The following is a 15875-nucleotide window of genomic DNA, read 5'->3' as shown; positions in this document are numbered from 1 at the left end:
TTCCCCCTCGGCGCAATACATATCTAGATCACTTTTGCTTCACTCAATTATCCCATCCTTTTCAATGGTCGACAAATAAACAAAATTTCATCCAACATTGTTTGCGTCCAACAGAGAGGAAGGTTGTTACAAGGGCTGACCGTAAGCTTGCATGTGAAGAGCAAGTAGGCCAGCCACCAGAAACATAATGATCCAGAGTTGCGAGGGAACAAGGAATGTACCAAGAATGTTCCGCTAAATCAGTTTCCATGTAAAGTTGAGGCTGAGATGGAATGTACCAAATATTGACGATTATTCTATCTGGGATCTACAGCTTCCTTTGAAGTAAAGAGGAAGAAAAATAGCCACAGCCGATACAGGACGGACTACATGTCTAATCTCTAGTTATCCAGACATGACTAAACTCTCCAAACTCCCAATGCAAGAGCAATTATCCAAACATGACTTAAAGACTCACCGAACGCAAAAGTATATTGCATCCAGCGCAACTCTTGCAACTTCAAGGAGAACTCTCCATCAGAGGTGTCTATGTTCAAAAATACGGTTTTGGTCCTGACAACTAAGTTCAGTTGTTTCCTTTGGACCAAGGGAACGGCAACAATTCATCAGGTGAAGAAAAACAAGTCACAGAAGAATTAGCGCCGACCATTTGCCCGACTTCTAATGTTATTCCTTGACTTCATAATAGGTTGCCGGTTATGATTCTTAGGCTTTGGTATGTCACCCAGCTCCATTACTTGTATCGTGCGCTGCTTTTTTGCTGTGTGGATGGAACAGGAAGCCAGTTAGGTAAACTAAGTCATATTTTACAAGCGATAAAGAGGTTTAATGATAACACAGTGGCAAAAGGTCAATACATACCATTTTCAGCTTCCTGGTAGCGTTCCTGGAGTTTACGTTTCGCTACCTCTAGCCTTCCGTTGCTTTCCAAACCATCATAGGTCTTCGGCTTTGCCGACTCAAGCCTGACCCCAGCTGAAGATTGTACAGGGGGTCTTGATTTCTAGAGTCAAGGACAGATGTGAGTCACGAGATGTTAAGCATCATCATAGCTTAGATCTCAGTAGAATGTGATACTTACATCCACACGACCCATTGCAGGTTTTCTTTCGACAGCAAAGTGATCTTGAGTCTGTTTGTATTTCATCTCACCGACAGGCTTCTGCTGAGGAGCTGCCCTTATTGGTCTTACAGATCCAGATTCAGAGCCTGGAGGCCTCGATTGCTTGTTGAGCATGCCATGGGGTTTGGCTTGCAAACTTGAACTTTGAGATTTTTGCTGGTTTGCTTGCCTCATTGACGGCGATTGCCTTGTCAATTCTGGCTTCCTGACCTGAACTCTTTCAGCAGTTCCAACAGGACGAGTAAGTTCTGGTTTTGCAACAGCTGAAATGTTTGCAGGCCTCCTGCCATTATTTTCCCTCTTGTTTCCAGGGCGTGCATCATTGTTATGTCTCAAGTCTGTCATAATAATGTTAATTATCATACAGTCTAAAGAAAACAAGAATAAGGAAGGGAAAACTGAGAAAATTGAGTTGTTTTACTCACTTCCATCTTCATCCATTTCATCAAAGAACTTCAAGTCAGGAAGACGAGCGGACAAAATAATAATACAAGATAATTAGCTTGTTATTCAACACCAAAGTCATTCGGATAGCAGGACTGAATATATTAGCACCTCAGAGAGTTGAATAGCAGTAGTCTCAGGAGCAAAGAATGCTCCTTCATCCAAAGGTGGAGAAGGAAGGCCTTGTTCTTCATCCTCATCATCCACAACAGAAGGGTTTGAAGTTAACGGGGAGTTGTCTACACACAAAAAATAGTAGTCTTAGTAAACTGAGAGGTGAGTTTCAGAAATTGATGAATCAAATGAGACATGAAGCAAATTCAGCTCCTTTACCTGTAAGGGCGACAGTAGTCATGACCCACTCATCAACCAAAATTTTCCAGTCTCTGAAACATAAAAGCAATTAAATAAATCAATAATGATTTGCAAGATTGGTTCAGAATCACATCAACAACAAGGTTTTTTTTCCTCCTCTTATGCGATGAGAAAGAAGGTAAATGATGACCATATAGCAGCGCAGCCGAACTAGTTACCAGTCAAAATTGTCTCGGAACATTTGTTTCACTATGCTCTTCAAATTCAAGCATGAATAAGCCATAGAGACCCAAACTATGCATGAGTTCGTAAATCTTACTGGATGAGTGTCTGCACAAGGTGACGAATCTGCTGCGAGTTGTGCTTCCGAAGACCATTAACAGCCCTCCCAATCTCAGTAGCCTACCATGAACAACCCAGCGGATAAGCAAAGCAAAATTGCAAAAAAACCAACAACCCAAACATCCTCAGAGATATCAGATAGCTCATATGCACTATACTGTAGGTACCTGCAGCGTGGAGACGGACAATTGCATCAATTGCAGCCTTCTCAGCGATTCAAACAGAGTAGAATCCGACTGCAGGACACAATTTTTCAGTTCAGATCAATGTTAAGTGCTACTTGGAGTTGAGAAATGACAGCTCTGGCAATGAAAGAACTGAAAAGAAGATAAAGAGTACATACGTGGTCTTGCTTGTGCAAGAGAAGCTCCTTGATGCGGAGGACCTCCCGGACGATCTGTGACTCCTCGTCCATCTCGTTGGTGAGCGCCTCCAGCTCGTCAGCAGCCGCATGGTCATCTTCAGGGTGGCCATCTTCCTCTTGTGTCGCAGCAGCCTGCTCCTCCTCTTCCTCTTCGTTGTCGTCGTCATAGTTGTGGCCATAGTTGCAGGCAGCAGCGCGGCGGAGGCGCTCGTCGTCCTCAGAGTCGGAGTCAGAGTCTTCAACTTCATGGTTGGGCAGGGGCAGGCCCCTACCGGGCGCGCCGAGGCTGCTGCTATCGACCTTGCTCTCCTTCTCAGGGACGCGGCGCACGCTGCCCTTGTCCTCCACGACGGCGGGGGTCGCGGGGAGCACGGAGAGGGTGCTGCCGGTGCAGCCGTGGCTGGAGGGCCGCGTCGCGAGGACCGCGTTGAAGAGCCTCTCAGCTATGCGGTCGCGGCGGCGCAGGAACTCCTCCGGCTGGTCGGCCGCGGCGACGAGGATGGCCTTCTCGATCACCTCGCAGATGCCGACGCCGGCGCCCCGGAAGAAGTCGCGCCACCGATCTAGCCCGTCGGACATCGCCGCCGCCGCCGGGATCGGGCTGCCCCCGATCGCGACTCCGATGGTACACAGCAGCAGCAGCAGCAGCAACAGCAACAAGAACCGATGCCTTCTTGATTACCTCCCGTTCTTATCAAATTACGTTGCACCGAGAATCTAATCCCACACAACCCGATCGCGAATCGGATGCCCCCCCGGGATCCGCCAATCGTGAAAGCGAAATTCCCCCGAGGCAAAAAATCAAATCAATCAAAGAAACAGGTCGAGCTAGAACGAATCGGGCCGGTTAGGAATCAAAGGAAAACCGTATCGCCCAGATTTCTTTCTCTGCCTCTTCCTTGGCTCCCAAGTCCCTGTTCCTTGAAGATTTCACCAACAAGAACCCGGCTCTTGCGGAAAGGGGGAGGTAGGGGGAGGGGAGGAGGGGGGAGGAAGACGACGGTGCGGCGGGGGAGAAGGCAAGGCAGAGGCAGGAGGGACGGGACGGGTGGATAGGGACGCGGATGGCAGGGTACGCAACGCAACGCAAAGCCCACGAGGACTACAGCTAACTAAACAACAACAAGAAATACTCCCTTGGCCCAAAATAATACGGGACCCTCCTCCCAGGCTGCTAGCAGTCGACCCCCGATTCCCTTCTTCCCCCCCTCGCAGCTTTCTTTGCCCCTTCGTTCTCTCCTGTCGATTCTAGAGGGAGGGTCGACACGGCGGCCTCGTGCCCGTGGCTTCGTGCTTTGACACTCTTTCCTTTACACCTTCCTTGGTGTTTCTGGTACTTTACACTAATAGCATATGGTTCAATTCTACTATTACACTATTTTCTCTTGATTACCCAAAAATAATGTTGATGTCAGCTATTATTGTCCAAATCAAAGGATAAATGTTTCCGGAGATTATGGCTTATGTAAAGCGGGCGGTTGGAAGCTGTCGTGCTGGCATAAATACCGTTTATCATATACTTGATGTGCACGACAATGTTGATGTAAGCACACTTTCGAGGGTTATGACCTACGTAAAGTGGCGTTTGGAAGCCGTCGTCTTGTTTTATTATGTTGCTTGGCGCGCACGGTGTCGTTATTTTACCGTTTATTTGGCACGCACAATAGTGTTAACATACAATGATAAATGAATTAGTCCAGTTATGATTTTTGGCGGTTATAACACACTTTGAGAACTTAGTGACCTACATAAAACGGACACTTGAAAGTTGGAAGTCTTTGAGACTTTTTCAATTTATTGCTGCTCGGTGTGTACATTATCATTATTTTACCATTTATTTGGCCTGCATGACACTAGTAACATATCTTAATATGCCTTTTTATTCCCGCTATGTTTTTTTGCAGGCTATAATACACTTCCGGAGATTATGGCCAACGTAAAGAGGACGCTTGAAAGCCAGACATATCTTGTTGTTTCTTGGCGTGCATGGTATCGTTATTTTACCTTATTGTGCTTTTTTTTGTCCTTGCCTGCGGGCTATAACATACTTCCACTTCAAGTATTGTAATAATGAAATGCAAATCTTGTATTTCGTGACGGTGGAGTTGTTGGGAAAGCAAAAAAATTCTTCCGTTCAAAAATTGATGTTTATGCCTTTGTTTTGGATGATGACTCTTTAAGGTTTATTACATACTTGGTTCCCGCGGTTGTTGCCAAATTAGCCCAAGCAACCATATCTCCCAACCATCGTAGGGGTGGATCCTATTTCGCAAGTGGCATGTCTTCTTGCTTTCTGTTATAGGGGATACGTGGCTCTTTCTATTTCTGATTAAATGCATTGTTGGTAAGCTCTTATGCCAGAACGTAGTTTTGTAGCCACCATAGGGACAAAGGTTGAATTTACTATGGTTTTTGCATGCGGGGATGGTTGAGGCGGTATTGCACGCAGGTAGTGTGTAAGAAAGGAGAATGGAAGTGGTGACGAGGTTGTCGTTGGTAGGAAAAATAAATCAACTTTGATTTTATAAAAGAAAATTCTTGTGGGAGAGTTCCCATAGTTTCGGTTTAAAGATAAAACTACTACGTTTAGTCGGGAGGAAGGAAGAGAGGGGGGGGGGGGGGATTAATAGATGGTTAAATGGTTGGTGGAAACTTAGAGCCATCTTGTGGAACTACATGAATTATTTCACTCTCCACTATAAATGGGAAAAATCCAAAGGGGTCCATGAATTATAGGAATCAACCATTTGTAAGCTAGTTTCAACATTATCTGTTGCTAATTTCTTATCTAACAATTAGGTGCGGTTAAATATCTCAAATATTAGAAAGTCGAATAAACTGGATATGATATAAGGCCGTGTATCCGAGAAAACCACCTTTACGCTGCAGACTGTGCCAACTACATAAAATTCATGTTAAAATTTTTCAAAAGATCTCTACAAAATTACCATACGTTGGAGGTGTGATGCTATACAAAGAGGTGCAAAATTTGAAGTCTAAACTCAAATGCATTTGAAAGGAATTAAAAACAGAAATATACAAATGAGTAGTGCCAAACGGTGAAGAACCACTATTAATGCTGAATTTTTCTTCTTCTAGTATTAAACGAATTGAATTTGGACTTGAAATTTTACGTGTCACATGTAGGCAAGAGATTTTTATAATAAAATAATTGACCATATATTTTCTCTTATAAACCACAGCTGGTGGTGGCCATACATCACCTTCAAAACGTGTAACTGCATTATTATTATTTTGCATCACTTGTTTTGCGAATTATGTTTTAAGTCAATTTTGTGAATTATGTTTTAGGTGTCAATATCTAGTATGAGCTTCCGCACATGTGCACTAATACATCGAGTTTTTTGTTGCCACAAAAAGCAAAGGTTGTCAAGATCCCGATTCCGTCACACCTTTGCATAGTTCTAGATGTAGTCTCCTAACGATGTTACACCGAGCTTATGGAGTACTTTGAAACATCCGATGGATTTAGGATGACCCTGACTTCTCATGCTCTTCCACGCTTGTACATTTTTTTCACGGGAATGTACTGTACATATAGCCATAAAGCCCATAGCAGAGAGTAATTCAATTCAATGGCCGCGTAGACAAAAGTGCCAAGGAATCTTTGCATTCGCTCAAAGAAAAAGTCAACACATCTCTCCCCATTGCCGCAAGGACCCGACCAAGACAACATCACAACAGGCCACCGCCGGGACCGAGTGGAACGTACACCCGAGAAAGGGGAGCGGCGCACATGTGTTTCACACCTGCTCGCTCGTACTACGCGATGGGGATAAACAAAACTCACAAAGAAAAGGCAAGAAGGGGCAGAGAGCCAATAGTAATCATCAAAGGGCAGCCAGCGGTACTGAGCCCGAAGCGGAGTGGCGTGATGCCACGTGAGCGAGCAACCGAGGGCCAGAGGCCAGACAGAGCTCGGAACTCGGGGGGGGGAGAAACCGGAGGAGCACGCGGAACACGGCAGGTTCCGAGCGAGTCGCGCGTGGCGGCGATTCTTTAATTCCGCGGACGACGACAACGCCCCCGGAGTGACCAGCGAAACCGCGGCGGCCTGAGCGTTGCAGTGACCTCACGCACGCGCGCAGGCTGCTACCTGCATGTACTAGTACTACAGCTACGCATGCGATGATGTTCATTCGGGTCTGCTGGGGGGATTTGCGGGCTACGAAAGGGTGGGCTGGATTCAATCAACTAGTACTAGGCTACTAGTAGCTCTTTGTTTATTTTTCGCTGCAGTCTCTCCGTTACAAAATAGTACGCTGACGGTCAAACTTTCTATGTTTTGATCAAGATTGCCGTGAAAAATATGAACATTTACTATTTCAAATAAATACAATATAAACATATACTCCATCCGTTTCAAAATAAGTGACTTGAATTTGTATAGATTATTATACAAATTCACTTCACTTATTTTTGAACGCAGGGTGTATTTCATAATATATTTAGTGATTTTGATTTGAGACTTTAAACTTTGTTAGGTTTTCTATAAATTTGGTCAAATTTTAGCAAGTTAGAAAATTAACAAAAGTTATATGTCATTATGTCTTGTATTTTAGCTTTCTCGAGAGGTCACAGGCAGCTGGAGCGGCTATTTTAAAGATCAAAATCGGAGGAGTCTTGTGGGACGGCAGCATATTCTAAACATAAACGTATGGACGACTAGCTCAGTAGCTCCCAACTTGGCAAACCGAGACAGTGTCTACATCCACGTCATATGTGCATGAACTTGGTTTCAGAACAGGCGCCCCCAGAGGCCCAGATTACATTTCTCACAAAAAAAAATCCGCTTGTGAAAAAGACCGATTGATCATTACCCAAGTGCGCATAACTGATCTGTTTCCCTTTACCAGCTAAAATATTCTCATAAACAAATGTTTACCAGTCATGTGTCGGCCCGCACAAGGCCTGCTTGAAACGCAAATTATTTGTAGATTTTTTTTATAATTAGTTAAAGTTTGAAGATAGCTAACCACGCGCGTGGTAATTATTTGTAGATTTTTGTTTGAGAATCGAACGGTTTTCTTTTGGGGCAAATTTACAGCTCATGACTCGCAAGACCACCCTTGGCCCAAGTTCCAAACACGAGTTTGTTGACTGTTCCGAAGTCCCCGTCCTGTTCTTTCAGAGATTGGACTCGATCCTATCCATGAGAAAACAGCAGATGCATAGATTCTAAAGGGCAGCAAAGTTGACCGGAACTATTAGCAGGTTTTTCTTTCGAGAAGGGGGAGTTCCCCGGAACCATTAGCAAGGTAGACTTTGTAAGGTACTATATAGGGTAAACAATCAGAGTCAACACGTTCATCTCATGCAAATCAAAGCGCGCACGATAGTGTACTCAAAAGCTGGAGGTATAAGTTTTAAGTCAAGGTGTATATAAGTAGTTAGGTCAATATGGTTAGGTAAAATATCATCGAGGGTTAAAAAGACAGGGATGATCTCAGAAGCCTCCTTTCGCCCAGTACCCCGAAGTGAATCGAGCAAACAGAATTGAAATTGACCGATGAGATGGGAACGAATTTCTAGTACGACCCAACTGGCAAAAGGAACAGAACAGGTTTTGCATGTACGACCCAAATGGCAAAAGAATTTCCAGTACGACCCAAATATCTTTTTTGCAAAACAGTTAAGTGAAGCGTCAGGTGTACAATGCTTGTATACAGCTATTACGAGGTTTCGAAAGTAACAACATCACTGCAAAATGCACACAATAGCAAATAGTAATATCTCATCGACAAGGGGTCTCTAATTTTAAACGGATATTCATAGCAACCAGAGCAGTTTATCATACCAACTTCATGAAGGTTCTGCAACAGACAGACCTGACGATCTAGTGTTCCATCAGGTACCTTGGAAAGCCTGGAAATAAGCTACATAGCGCAACTGTTAAGTTGGCAAAAAATACCCATAGCAAACCAGCAACCCTTAAGGCTACGTTCTTTTCCCTTTTCCCTAGGAAAACAGGGTAAGCTTCAATCACAGATCCTGACTTACAAGATTGTACTAATAGAGAGAACTAGAGTCGAAGTTCCAAGCATGACTTTGATAACTGTTCTGTGGTATCGACGGTTTGTTCCTTCAGATATAAGACTTGACACCTGTCCATGAAAAAGCAGCAAGGTAATTTTATGGTGTGCAAAGTTGACCTGCCCAGGAGAAGATCTGTCTTCATGACATTGAAGTATAAGATAAACAATTAGTTAATAGGTTCATCTTTTACAAACACGTTGGTGCTCAGGGTTCTCTTTTGCACATTATCAAAGTCAGTTAAGTAAACTGAATTTGACTGATAAAAAGGATGACACTAAATGGTAAAAGAAACAGAAGTAATGCGTCAGATGCAACGTTGTGATTTTTTGAAGGTGGCATTGATATTCCCAAATCTAATGTCTACAAAAATTTTAACATACACTGACGATTCTTAGAAAACTGAACCTGAATTTTTGTAAGCAACAGAAAAATCCGAACACGTTAAAATTATTCCTTTACTAGAAAAGAACAGACTGCACCTTTTCAGAGTGCTGGAACTAAGCCTCAATGAACCACTATTTCTGCATCCTTCGATGCTCTTCTCATCTTCAGAAGCTTCTTGAAGGCATCTTCTCTCAATTTTCCCTTGCCTCTTATCTCCACTCTCCTTAGCACTGGTGCATCTCCAAGTAAAAGTTTCAGGAAGCCCAGCTCGGCACAGGAGCCAGTAAAGTTGATCATACCAACTGCATCGACATTCTGGAAGACATGGACCTGGTGATCTATTGATTCCCACAGTGCGCATACAATGGGCTTCCTGTAAATGAGCTGCAAAGTACAAGCTGTAAATTAACAAGCAAGGGCAATGGAGATTTATAATATGTAGGAAGACAAAGATTTTCATCAACTGTACCTTTAGAACAATAGATCGCAAGTTGGGGGCATGCTGAAATAAGCAGGGAGCAAGATTTGCCTCCTTCACATTACCAAGATTGATCTCTAGGGTTATCTCCGTTAGCCGGTTAAATAATTTCGGCGGCTTCAAAACCAGGAATCCATGTTCTACACACTTGAAAATTTTCAAAACATGCATGAGAGCTTGTATATATGAAGTAGAGGGAAAGATAAAAATCACCCAAATGCGGTTAAAGTTCATCAGGTCAAACCTTGACACCGAAAGAAAAAAGGGGAAAAGATCTCGACCTACGGCCTAAGAGAAAACTGTACAATAGCAAGAGGTCCCTAAACCTACAGTCTTGGGAGGGAGTAGCAAACTATGAAATCTTAAGCAATACAGGGACAAGTTAGCCTATCAGGCTATAACAGTTTCTTACCTCAATGATCCGCCCATGAAGTTTAACTGTTTCAACATCCAAAAGAGAAGCAATAAATTGAGGAAGATCGAAGTGGCATCTGGCATTTGAAGCATCACCAGTGTGAAATATCAATCTGATGGCCGCTGAAGCAAGATATGGAGTATGCAGATTGAGGTGTTTAAACTGGCCATCAATTGTTAGTATCTTGAGCTTTGTTGAATGAATATTGATATCACCAAAGCTGATCAATTCAAAAATAGCAAGTTCCTCTAAATTTGGGCAGCTTGCCACTAAATTCCCAATACTGTTTCCTTGCACAATGGCACGTTCCAGATGAAGAGTATGCAAGTTTCTGAAACCTTTAGAAAGTGGTGGCAACTGCGAAGTGGTTAAGACACAAGCTTGCAGGTACACAGACTCAAGTTCATCACAGGAGAAAAAACAATAAGGGATATTGTAGAAGTCAGTTTTCCTTGTCTTAAGTTGAATTTCCTTAATTCCGTTTCTTGACAGCATAAGCATCCAACGATAAATGTGACCTCTAGTGGATATTATGTTGGTCCGTAGACTATTCAGTCCAAACTTCAGGATTGGGCCATTGTGGAGGGAGAGAAACATATCAGTGAACTTAAGAAACCTGCATACACCATCATCTGCATTGCCATTTTCTGAAGCAAAATCATCCAAGCTGAACATCAGTTCGGTCATTGAAGCCCATGTATACCTCCAATTCCTCCGACACTTCTTTTATTGGGAGACAGCAAAGGATTTTGTCTTTGAGAGCCTCCGGTAGATTGCTGATGATATCTTCATTTGCAACAGATTTACATTTCTTCGGTGAACATCCATGGTCCATTTGGTACACTTCTACTGTGAGAACCTGCACGCAATGTGATAAATCCAACCTATTAATCTCTAACATGCCACATATTATAAAGGGGAAATTAGAGACTTGAGCAAAAATAGAGACTGCTGTAATGTACTACTGACTCAACTAACCAGGATCCATGTGCATCTATAAGAGGCGTAGGCTTTAGAATAGGTATTATTCTTTCTATGGTATACTACCCTATCCTATTGTAATGCAAACAATACACCAAAATGTTTACAGATGTGACTTCATATGAGAGGAATTTGACATCTACTAGCATAGTTCATAGTAGCAGGACGAACAATTATGTCGAACACCCAGCAACGGTTAGTTAGGACCACTTTAATCGACTGACATCTCAACATAATCTACACCAAACTGTTGGTAGAAGTTCAGTTTCATTGTTAAGATTACAAATCTCAGACTGGCTAAACACTTGAATACATTCAGGTGAAATGAGCAGTTGGAGATGCCGCTGTTCTAAAGCCTACGCCTCTTATAGATGCACATGGATCCTGGTTAGTTGAGTCAGTAGTACATTACAGCAGTAACCAGAGATAGACTGTCCGTTTGTGTTGGAAACTGGGAGTACCAAAAAGAATGAAGGTGAAAACGTACAGCATATTCTAGCTAGCTCAAAATCGTCAGGGAGTTCTAGAAAAATGGCATAAGAAAAGAAGTCGAAGGTGTCGCAACTCGCAGCAGGCAAAGCGTATAAGAGTAACAAGACAAAACAAGGCTGGAGCAATTTAGAACAGTAATGACACGGACACAACACAGCATCGTTACCTGCCACAGAAAAGGCTCAATCTACAAAATGATTGGTTTTATCCATGCAATCCAAACTGTAATCATTTTTACCCTTAAGACCCGTGTACATCCAACTACTATGTTCGGTCATCCTATAGTTCAAACACATCAGTAAACACAAGATCAAGAATTCAAGACAGCTGCAGTGATGGTAATGTCACTTATTAAACCAGATAATTCCCTATTTGTGGTCAAGTTAAACGTCACAAAAAAAGAACAAATATTACAAAAAATAGACTAACGCTACAGGCTGTACAGAATACGGGGCACATAGTTCAGAAGTAATACGTACTCCCTACTAATTAAGAGACACTACTAATTGAAAACCTGCCACACTCAGAGTTCAGATAATAGAATTAGACATCACAATCTAAACCCTGAAGACCAAACTAAGGAAAGATGGGATACTCTCTGACACATGCCAAAGAAAACAAGATATACAAATATATATGAACCTCTACTTTGCAGTTTGTACACGCGGAGTTAATCCCAAAATTCGAGTTATCAGAGACTCGGGGTGTGGTTTAAATTAATTAAGCCGATTTGGGGAAATAAGATGGGATACATTAAAACAAAATGTGCAGCTAATTTGTTGGATCTATTTTCATCTGCAACAAATAAAAAATGGAATCAATTGCTCAGAGGGAAGAACAGAACTAGGTCATGGCCTTTACCTGAGAGGGGGGTGGAGGAGGTCTGGAGGAGCTCGAGGGAGCGGGGGAAGGGTCGCTGGAGTTTGGGGGCGAGGCTGATGGTGGTCGTTGACGAGCGTTACAGGTCTCCGGGCTCGAGGTCGCAGGGGCAGAGTCGCTGGAGCTCAGAGGCAGCAGACGTCACTGGAGCGGCGGGTCAGCAGACATGGCGGCGGCTTCAGGAAGACGATGTCGCAGCAGATTGGAGCCGCGCGTGGCCCCCGGCGAGAGAGACTATGGAGGAGCCCACGCAGGCCGACGAGCTGAAGATTGGTGTGTAGAAAGATGAGGCGGCGGCGCTGTGAGGGTTTGCTTCGGTGGGGAGTGCGGTGAAGAGAGAGTTTAGTTCCAGTGCGGCGAAAAACGGAGGTGGCCTGCGCGCGATGGGCCGAGTCCGCGAGAAAAAGGCGGGACTTGCGCCCTTCTCTGGTCGAGCGCGGATTTGCACCGGAGAAGTGTTTTCACCCGATACTCTCCCAAGAAACAACTAGCCAACGGGTTCATCTTTTACAAACACGTTGGTGCTAGAGTTTCTCCTTTTGCACATCACGAGTCATTTAAGCAAACCGAAATTGACTGATAAAAGGATGACACTAAATGGCAGTCACTCCGTTCCAAGATATAAGGCTATAACTTTTGTTGCCGTCAAACTTGATAAACGTTGACCATCCATATAACAAAGAATATAAACATCTACGGTGCCAAATATGTATCATTAGATACGTTTTGAAGTATGTTTTCATAATATCTTGGTCTAACACAGTAGATGTTGACATATTTTGATGCATGGTTGGTCAAAATTTAGAATGTTTAACAGTCAACAAAAGTTTTACGTCTTACATTATGGAGCGGAGGGAGTAAAAGAAAACATAAATGATGTGTCAAATGCAACGTTATGATTTTCTAAAGGTGTGATTGTTATCCCCAAATCTAATACTCCTACCTGATTTTTTTACATAAACTCTAATGATTCTTAGAAAACCGAACCTAAGTTTTTGTAAACAACTGAAAAGTCCGAAAAAGTACAAATCATTCCTTTACTAGAAAAGAACAGACAACACCTTTTCTGAGTGGTGGCACTAAGCCTCAAATAACCACTATTTTTGCATCCTTCGATGCTCTTCGCATCTTCAGAAGATTCTTGAAAGCATCTTCTTGCAATTTTTTCTTGCCTCTTATTTCCACTGTCCTTAGCACTGGTGCATCTCCAAGTCCAAGTAAAAGTTTCAGGAAGCCCAGCTCCGCACTGGAGCCAGTAAAGTTCTTCATACCAACTACATCAACGTTCTGGAAGACAGACCTGGCGATTTATTGATTCCCAGAAATTCGCTGTGGATACAATGGTATTCCTAGAAATGAGCTGCAAAGTACAAGCTGTAAATTAACGAGCAAGGGGCATGGAGATTTATAATACTTCCCTCTGATCCATAATAAATGTCGATGATTCATCAACTGTACCTTTAGAACAATAAATCGCAAGTTGGGGGCATGCTGAAATAAGCAGAGAGCAAGATCTGCCTCCATCACATTACCTAGATCGATCTATAGGGATATCTCTGTCAGCCGGTTAAACAATTTTGACGGCTTCAAAGCCAGGAGTTCATGTTCTACACACTTGAGAAAATTTCAAAAACATGCATGAGAACGTGTATATATTAAGTGAAGGGAAAGATGCAAATCACCCAAAGGCGGTAAAAGTTCATCAGCTCAAACCCTGTTACAACGCAAAAAAAAGGGAAAAAATCTCGACCTATGGCCTAAGAGAAAACTGTAAAATAGCAAGGGGTCCCTAAACTTCCTAGCAAACTCAACTGTGAAAATGTGAGCAATGAAGGGAAAAGTTGGCAAACTCAACTATGAAATAGTGAGCAATCAAGGGAAAAGTTGGCCTATCAGGCCACCGCAGTTTCTTACCTCAAAGATTTGCCCGTGAAGTATAATATTTTCAGCATCTAAACGAGAATCAATAAACTGAGAAAGATTGAAGTCGCATCTGGCATTTGAAGCATCACCAGTGTGAAATATCAGTCTGATGGTTGCTGAAGCAAGATATGGAGCATGCAGATTGAGGTGTTCAAAATTGCCATCGATTGTCAGCTTCTTGAGCTTAGTTGAATGAATATTTATATCAGCAATGCTGATGAATTTGAAAATAGCAAGTTCCTCTAAATTCAGGCAACTTGCCACTAAATTCCCAAAACTGTTTCCTTGCACAATGACATTAGATGAAGAGTATGCAAGTGTTTGAAGCCTTTAGACAGTGGTGGCAACTGCGAACTAGTAAAATGGCAAGCTTGCAGGTGCAAAAACTCAAGTTCATCACAGGAGAACAAACAACAAGGAATCTTGTAACAACGCTATAAACTTGTCTTAAGTTAAGTTGAATTTCCTTAATTCTGTCTCTTGACAGCATAACCATCCGACGATATATGTGTCCTCCAGTATATATAATTTGGGTCCCTCTAGTTTTCAGTCCAAACTTCTTCAGAACTGGGCCATTATGGAGGGAGAGAAACATATTAGTGAACATAAGAAACCTAAATGCACCATCATCTGCATTGCCATTTTCTGAAGTAAACTCATCCGTGCTGAACATCAGTTCGGTCATTGAAGCCCATGTATATCTCCAATTCCTTGACAAGAGGCAAGTTCTGACAGCTTCTTTTATTGGGAGACAACAAAGGATTTTGTCTTTGAGAGCCTCCTGTAGATTGCCGATGATATCATTATCTGTAACAGATTTACATATCTTCATGGTCCATTTGGTACACTTGTACTGTGAGAACCTGCCCACACAATGTGATAAATACAACCTATAATCTCTAACATGCTGCGCGTTATAAAGGTGAAATTAGAGATTGAGCAAAAGTAGAGGCTCCGTAACTGGAGATATTCTTCTTCTTTCTATGGTATACTACTCTATCCTATTGTGATGAAAAAATACACCAAAATGTTTACAGATGTAACTTCATATGAGAGAAATTTGGTATCTACTAGCAAGACAGTTCATAGTAACATGACGAACAATTATGTTGAACACCCCGCAACAGTTAATTAGGGCCACTTTAATCGACTGGACATCTCAACATAATCAACAACACGCTTTTGGTTAAACAAAAGAGGAAATTGGCCGGTGGACACCGTTAATTTGTTGCCTTTACCCAAACACACGGTCCGATTGTGGATTTGCTGGGTAGCATTACAATTATGTGGCCATTTGCTAAAACACACCGCCGGTTCAAAAACGAAAAGTTGACCTTTTCTACGTCTTAGTACCATGCTACCAGCCTACCAGGCCACAGTAAGCATCTCCCATCATGCAAAGTGTGCAGTACTACGCTTTCTTGGTTTGTTAGCAACTCGATCGGCCCGGCACAGCCCGATTAGCAAATCTTTTTTTTTTTAACAAAACTAGAAGGTGTGAATGAAACCTAGGGGCACATGACGAACAATTATGTTGAACACCCCGCAACAGTTAATTAGGGCCACTTTAATCGACTGGACATCTCAACATAATCAACAACACGCTTTTGGTTAAACAAAAGAGGAAATTGGCCGGTGGACACCGTTAATTTGTTGCCTTTACCCAAACACACGGTCC

General features: G+C 42.7%; 2 protein-coding genes, 1 long non-coding RNA gene and 1 pseudogene across 3 annotated transcripts; 1 reads left to right on the top strand and 3 right to left on the bottom strand.

Annotated features, from left to right (window-relative positions):
* Window positions 1-227: 227 nt before the first annotated feature.
* On the bottom strand, window positions 228-3683 carry LOC100834194 (probable mediator of RNA polymerase II transcription subunit 26a). Its single transcript, XM_003568402.4, has 9 exons — window positions 2568-3683; window positions 2392-2460; window positions 2202-2284; window positions 1901-1953; window positions 1679-1806; window positions 1549-1576; window positions 1082-1461; window positions 862-1003; window positions 228-760 (listed from the first exon to the last, which is right to left on the bottom strand). Exons 1-9 carry the CDS (start codon window positions 3165-3167, stop codon window positions 636-638), a joined length of 1608 nt encoding a protein of 535 aa, XP_003568450.1. The 5' UTR covers window positions 3168-3683; the 3' UTR covers window positions 228-635.
* A 119-nt stretch (window positions 3684-3802) lies between these two features.
* On the top strand, window positions 3803-4739 carry LOC112270909. The gene is made up of 2 exons (XR_002963522.1): window positions 3803-3921; window positions 4493-4739. It is a non-coding gene; the product is annotated as an uncharacterized LOC112270909 (long non-coding RNA).
* Window positions 4740-8339: 3600 nt separating this feature from the next.
* Window positions 8340-10779, bottom strand: LOC100839596 (F-box/FBD/LRR-repeat protein At1g13570). Its single transcript, XM_014899187.2, has 4 exons — window positions 9920-10779; window positions 9499-9654; window positions 9125-9413; window positions 8340-8713 (listed from the first exon to the last, which is right to left on the bottom strand). Exons 1-3 carry the CDS (start codon window positions 10607-10609, stop codon window positions 9150-9152), a joined length of 1110 nt encoding a protein of 369 aa, XP_014754673.1. The 5' UTR covers window positions 10610-10779; the 3' UTR covers window positions 8340-8713; window positions 9125-9149.
* Window positions 10780-13360: 2581 nt separating this feature from the next.
* On the bottom strand, window positions 13361-15029 carry LOC100839290 (annotated as a pseudogene).
* Between the last annotated feature and the right edge of the window lie 846 nt (window positions 15030-15875).

Source organism: Brachypodium distachyon, chromosome 2 (assembly GCF_000005505.3).
Source record: "Brachypodium distachyon strain Bd21 chromosome 2, Brachypodium_distachyon_v3.0, whole genome shotgun sequence".
Taxonomy (NCBI): domain Eukaryota; kingdom Viridiplantae; phylum Streptophyta; class Magnoliopsida; order Poales; family Poaceae; genus Brachypodium; species Brachypodium distachyon.
The sequence above is the reverse complement of the archived record's forward strand: the minus strand, read 5'-3'. Positions and strand labels throughout refer to the sequence as shown.

Excerpts from the sequence above, each read along its gene's own strand:
- LOC100839596 (XM_014899187.2), bottom strand. The coding sequence starts at position 10,609 with ATGACCGAACTGATGTTCAGCTTGGATGATTTTGCTTCAGAAAATGGC. Across the intron at positions 9,655-9,919 it reads TTCATGGGCGGATCATTGAG|TGTGTAGAACATGGATTCCT; the intron begins GTAAGAAACTGT and ends AAAATTTTCAAG. Across the intron at positions 9,414-9,498 it reads TGCGATCTATTGTTCTAAAG|CTCATTTACAGGAAGCCCAT; the intron begins GTACAGTTGATG and ends TGTACTTTGCAG.
- LOC100834194 (XM_003568402.4), bottom strand. The coding sequence starts at position 3,167 with ATGTCCGACGGGCTAGATCGGTGGCGCGACTTCTTCCGGGGCGCCGGC. Across the intron at positions 1,807-1,900 it reads GACTACTGTCGCCCTTACAG|ACAACTCCCCGTTAACTTCA; the intron begins GTAAAGGAGCTG and ends TTTTGTGTGTAG. Across the intron at positions 1,004-1,081 it reads CTGCAATGGGTCGTGTGGAT|AAATCAAGACCCCCTGTACA; the intron begins GTAAGTATCACA and ends CCTTGACTCTAG.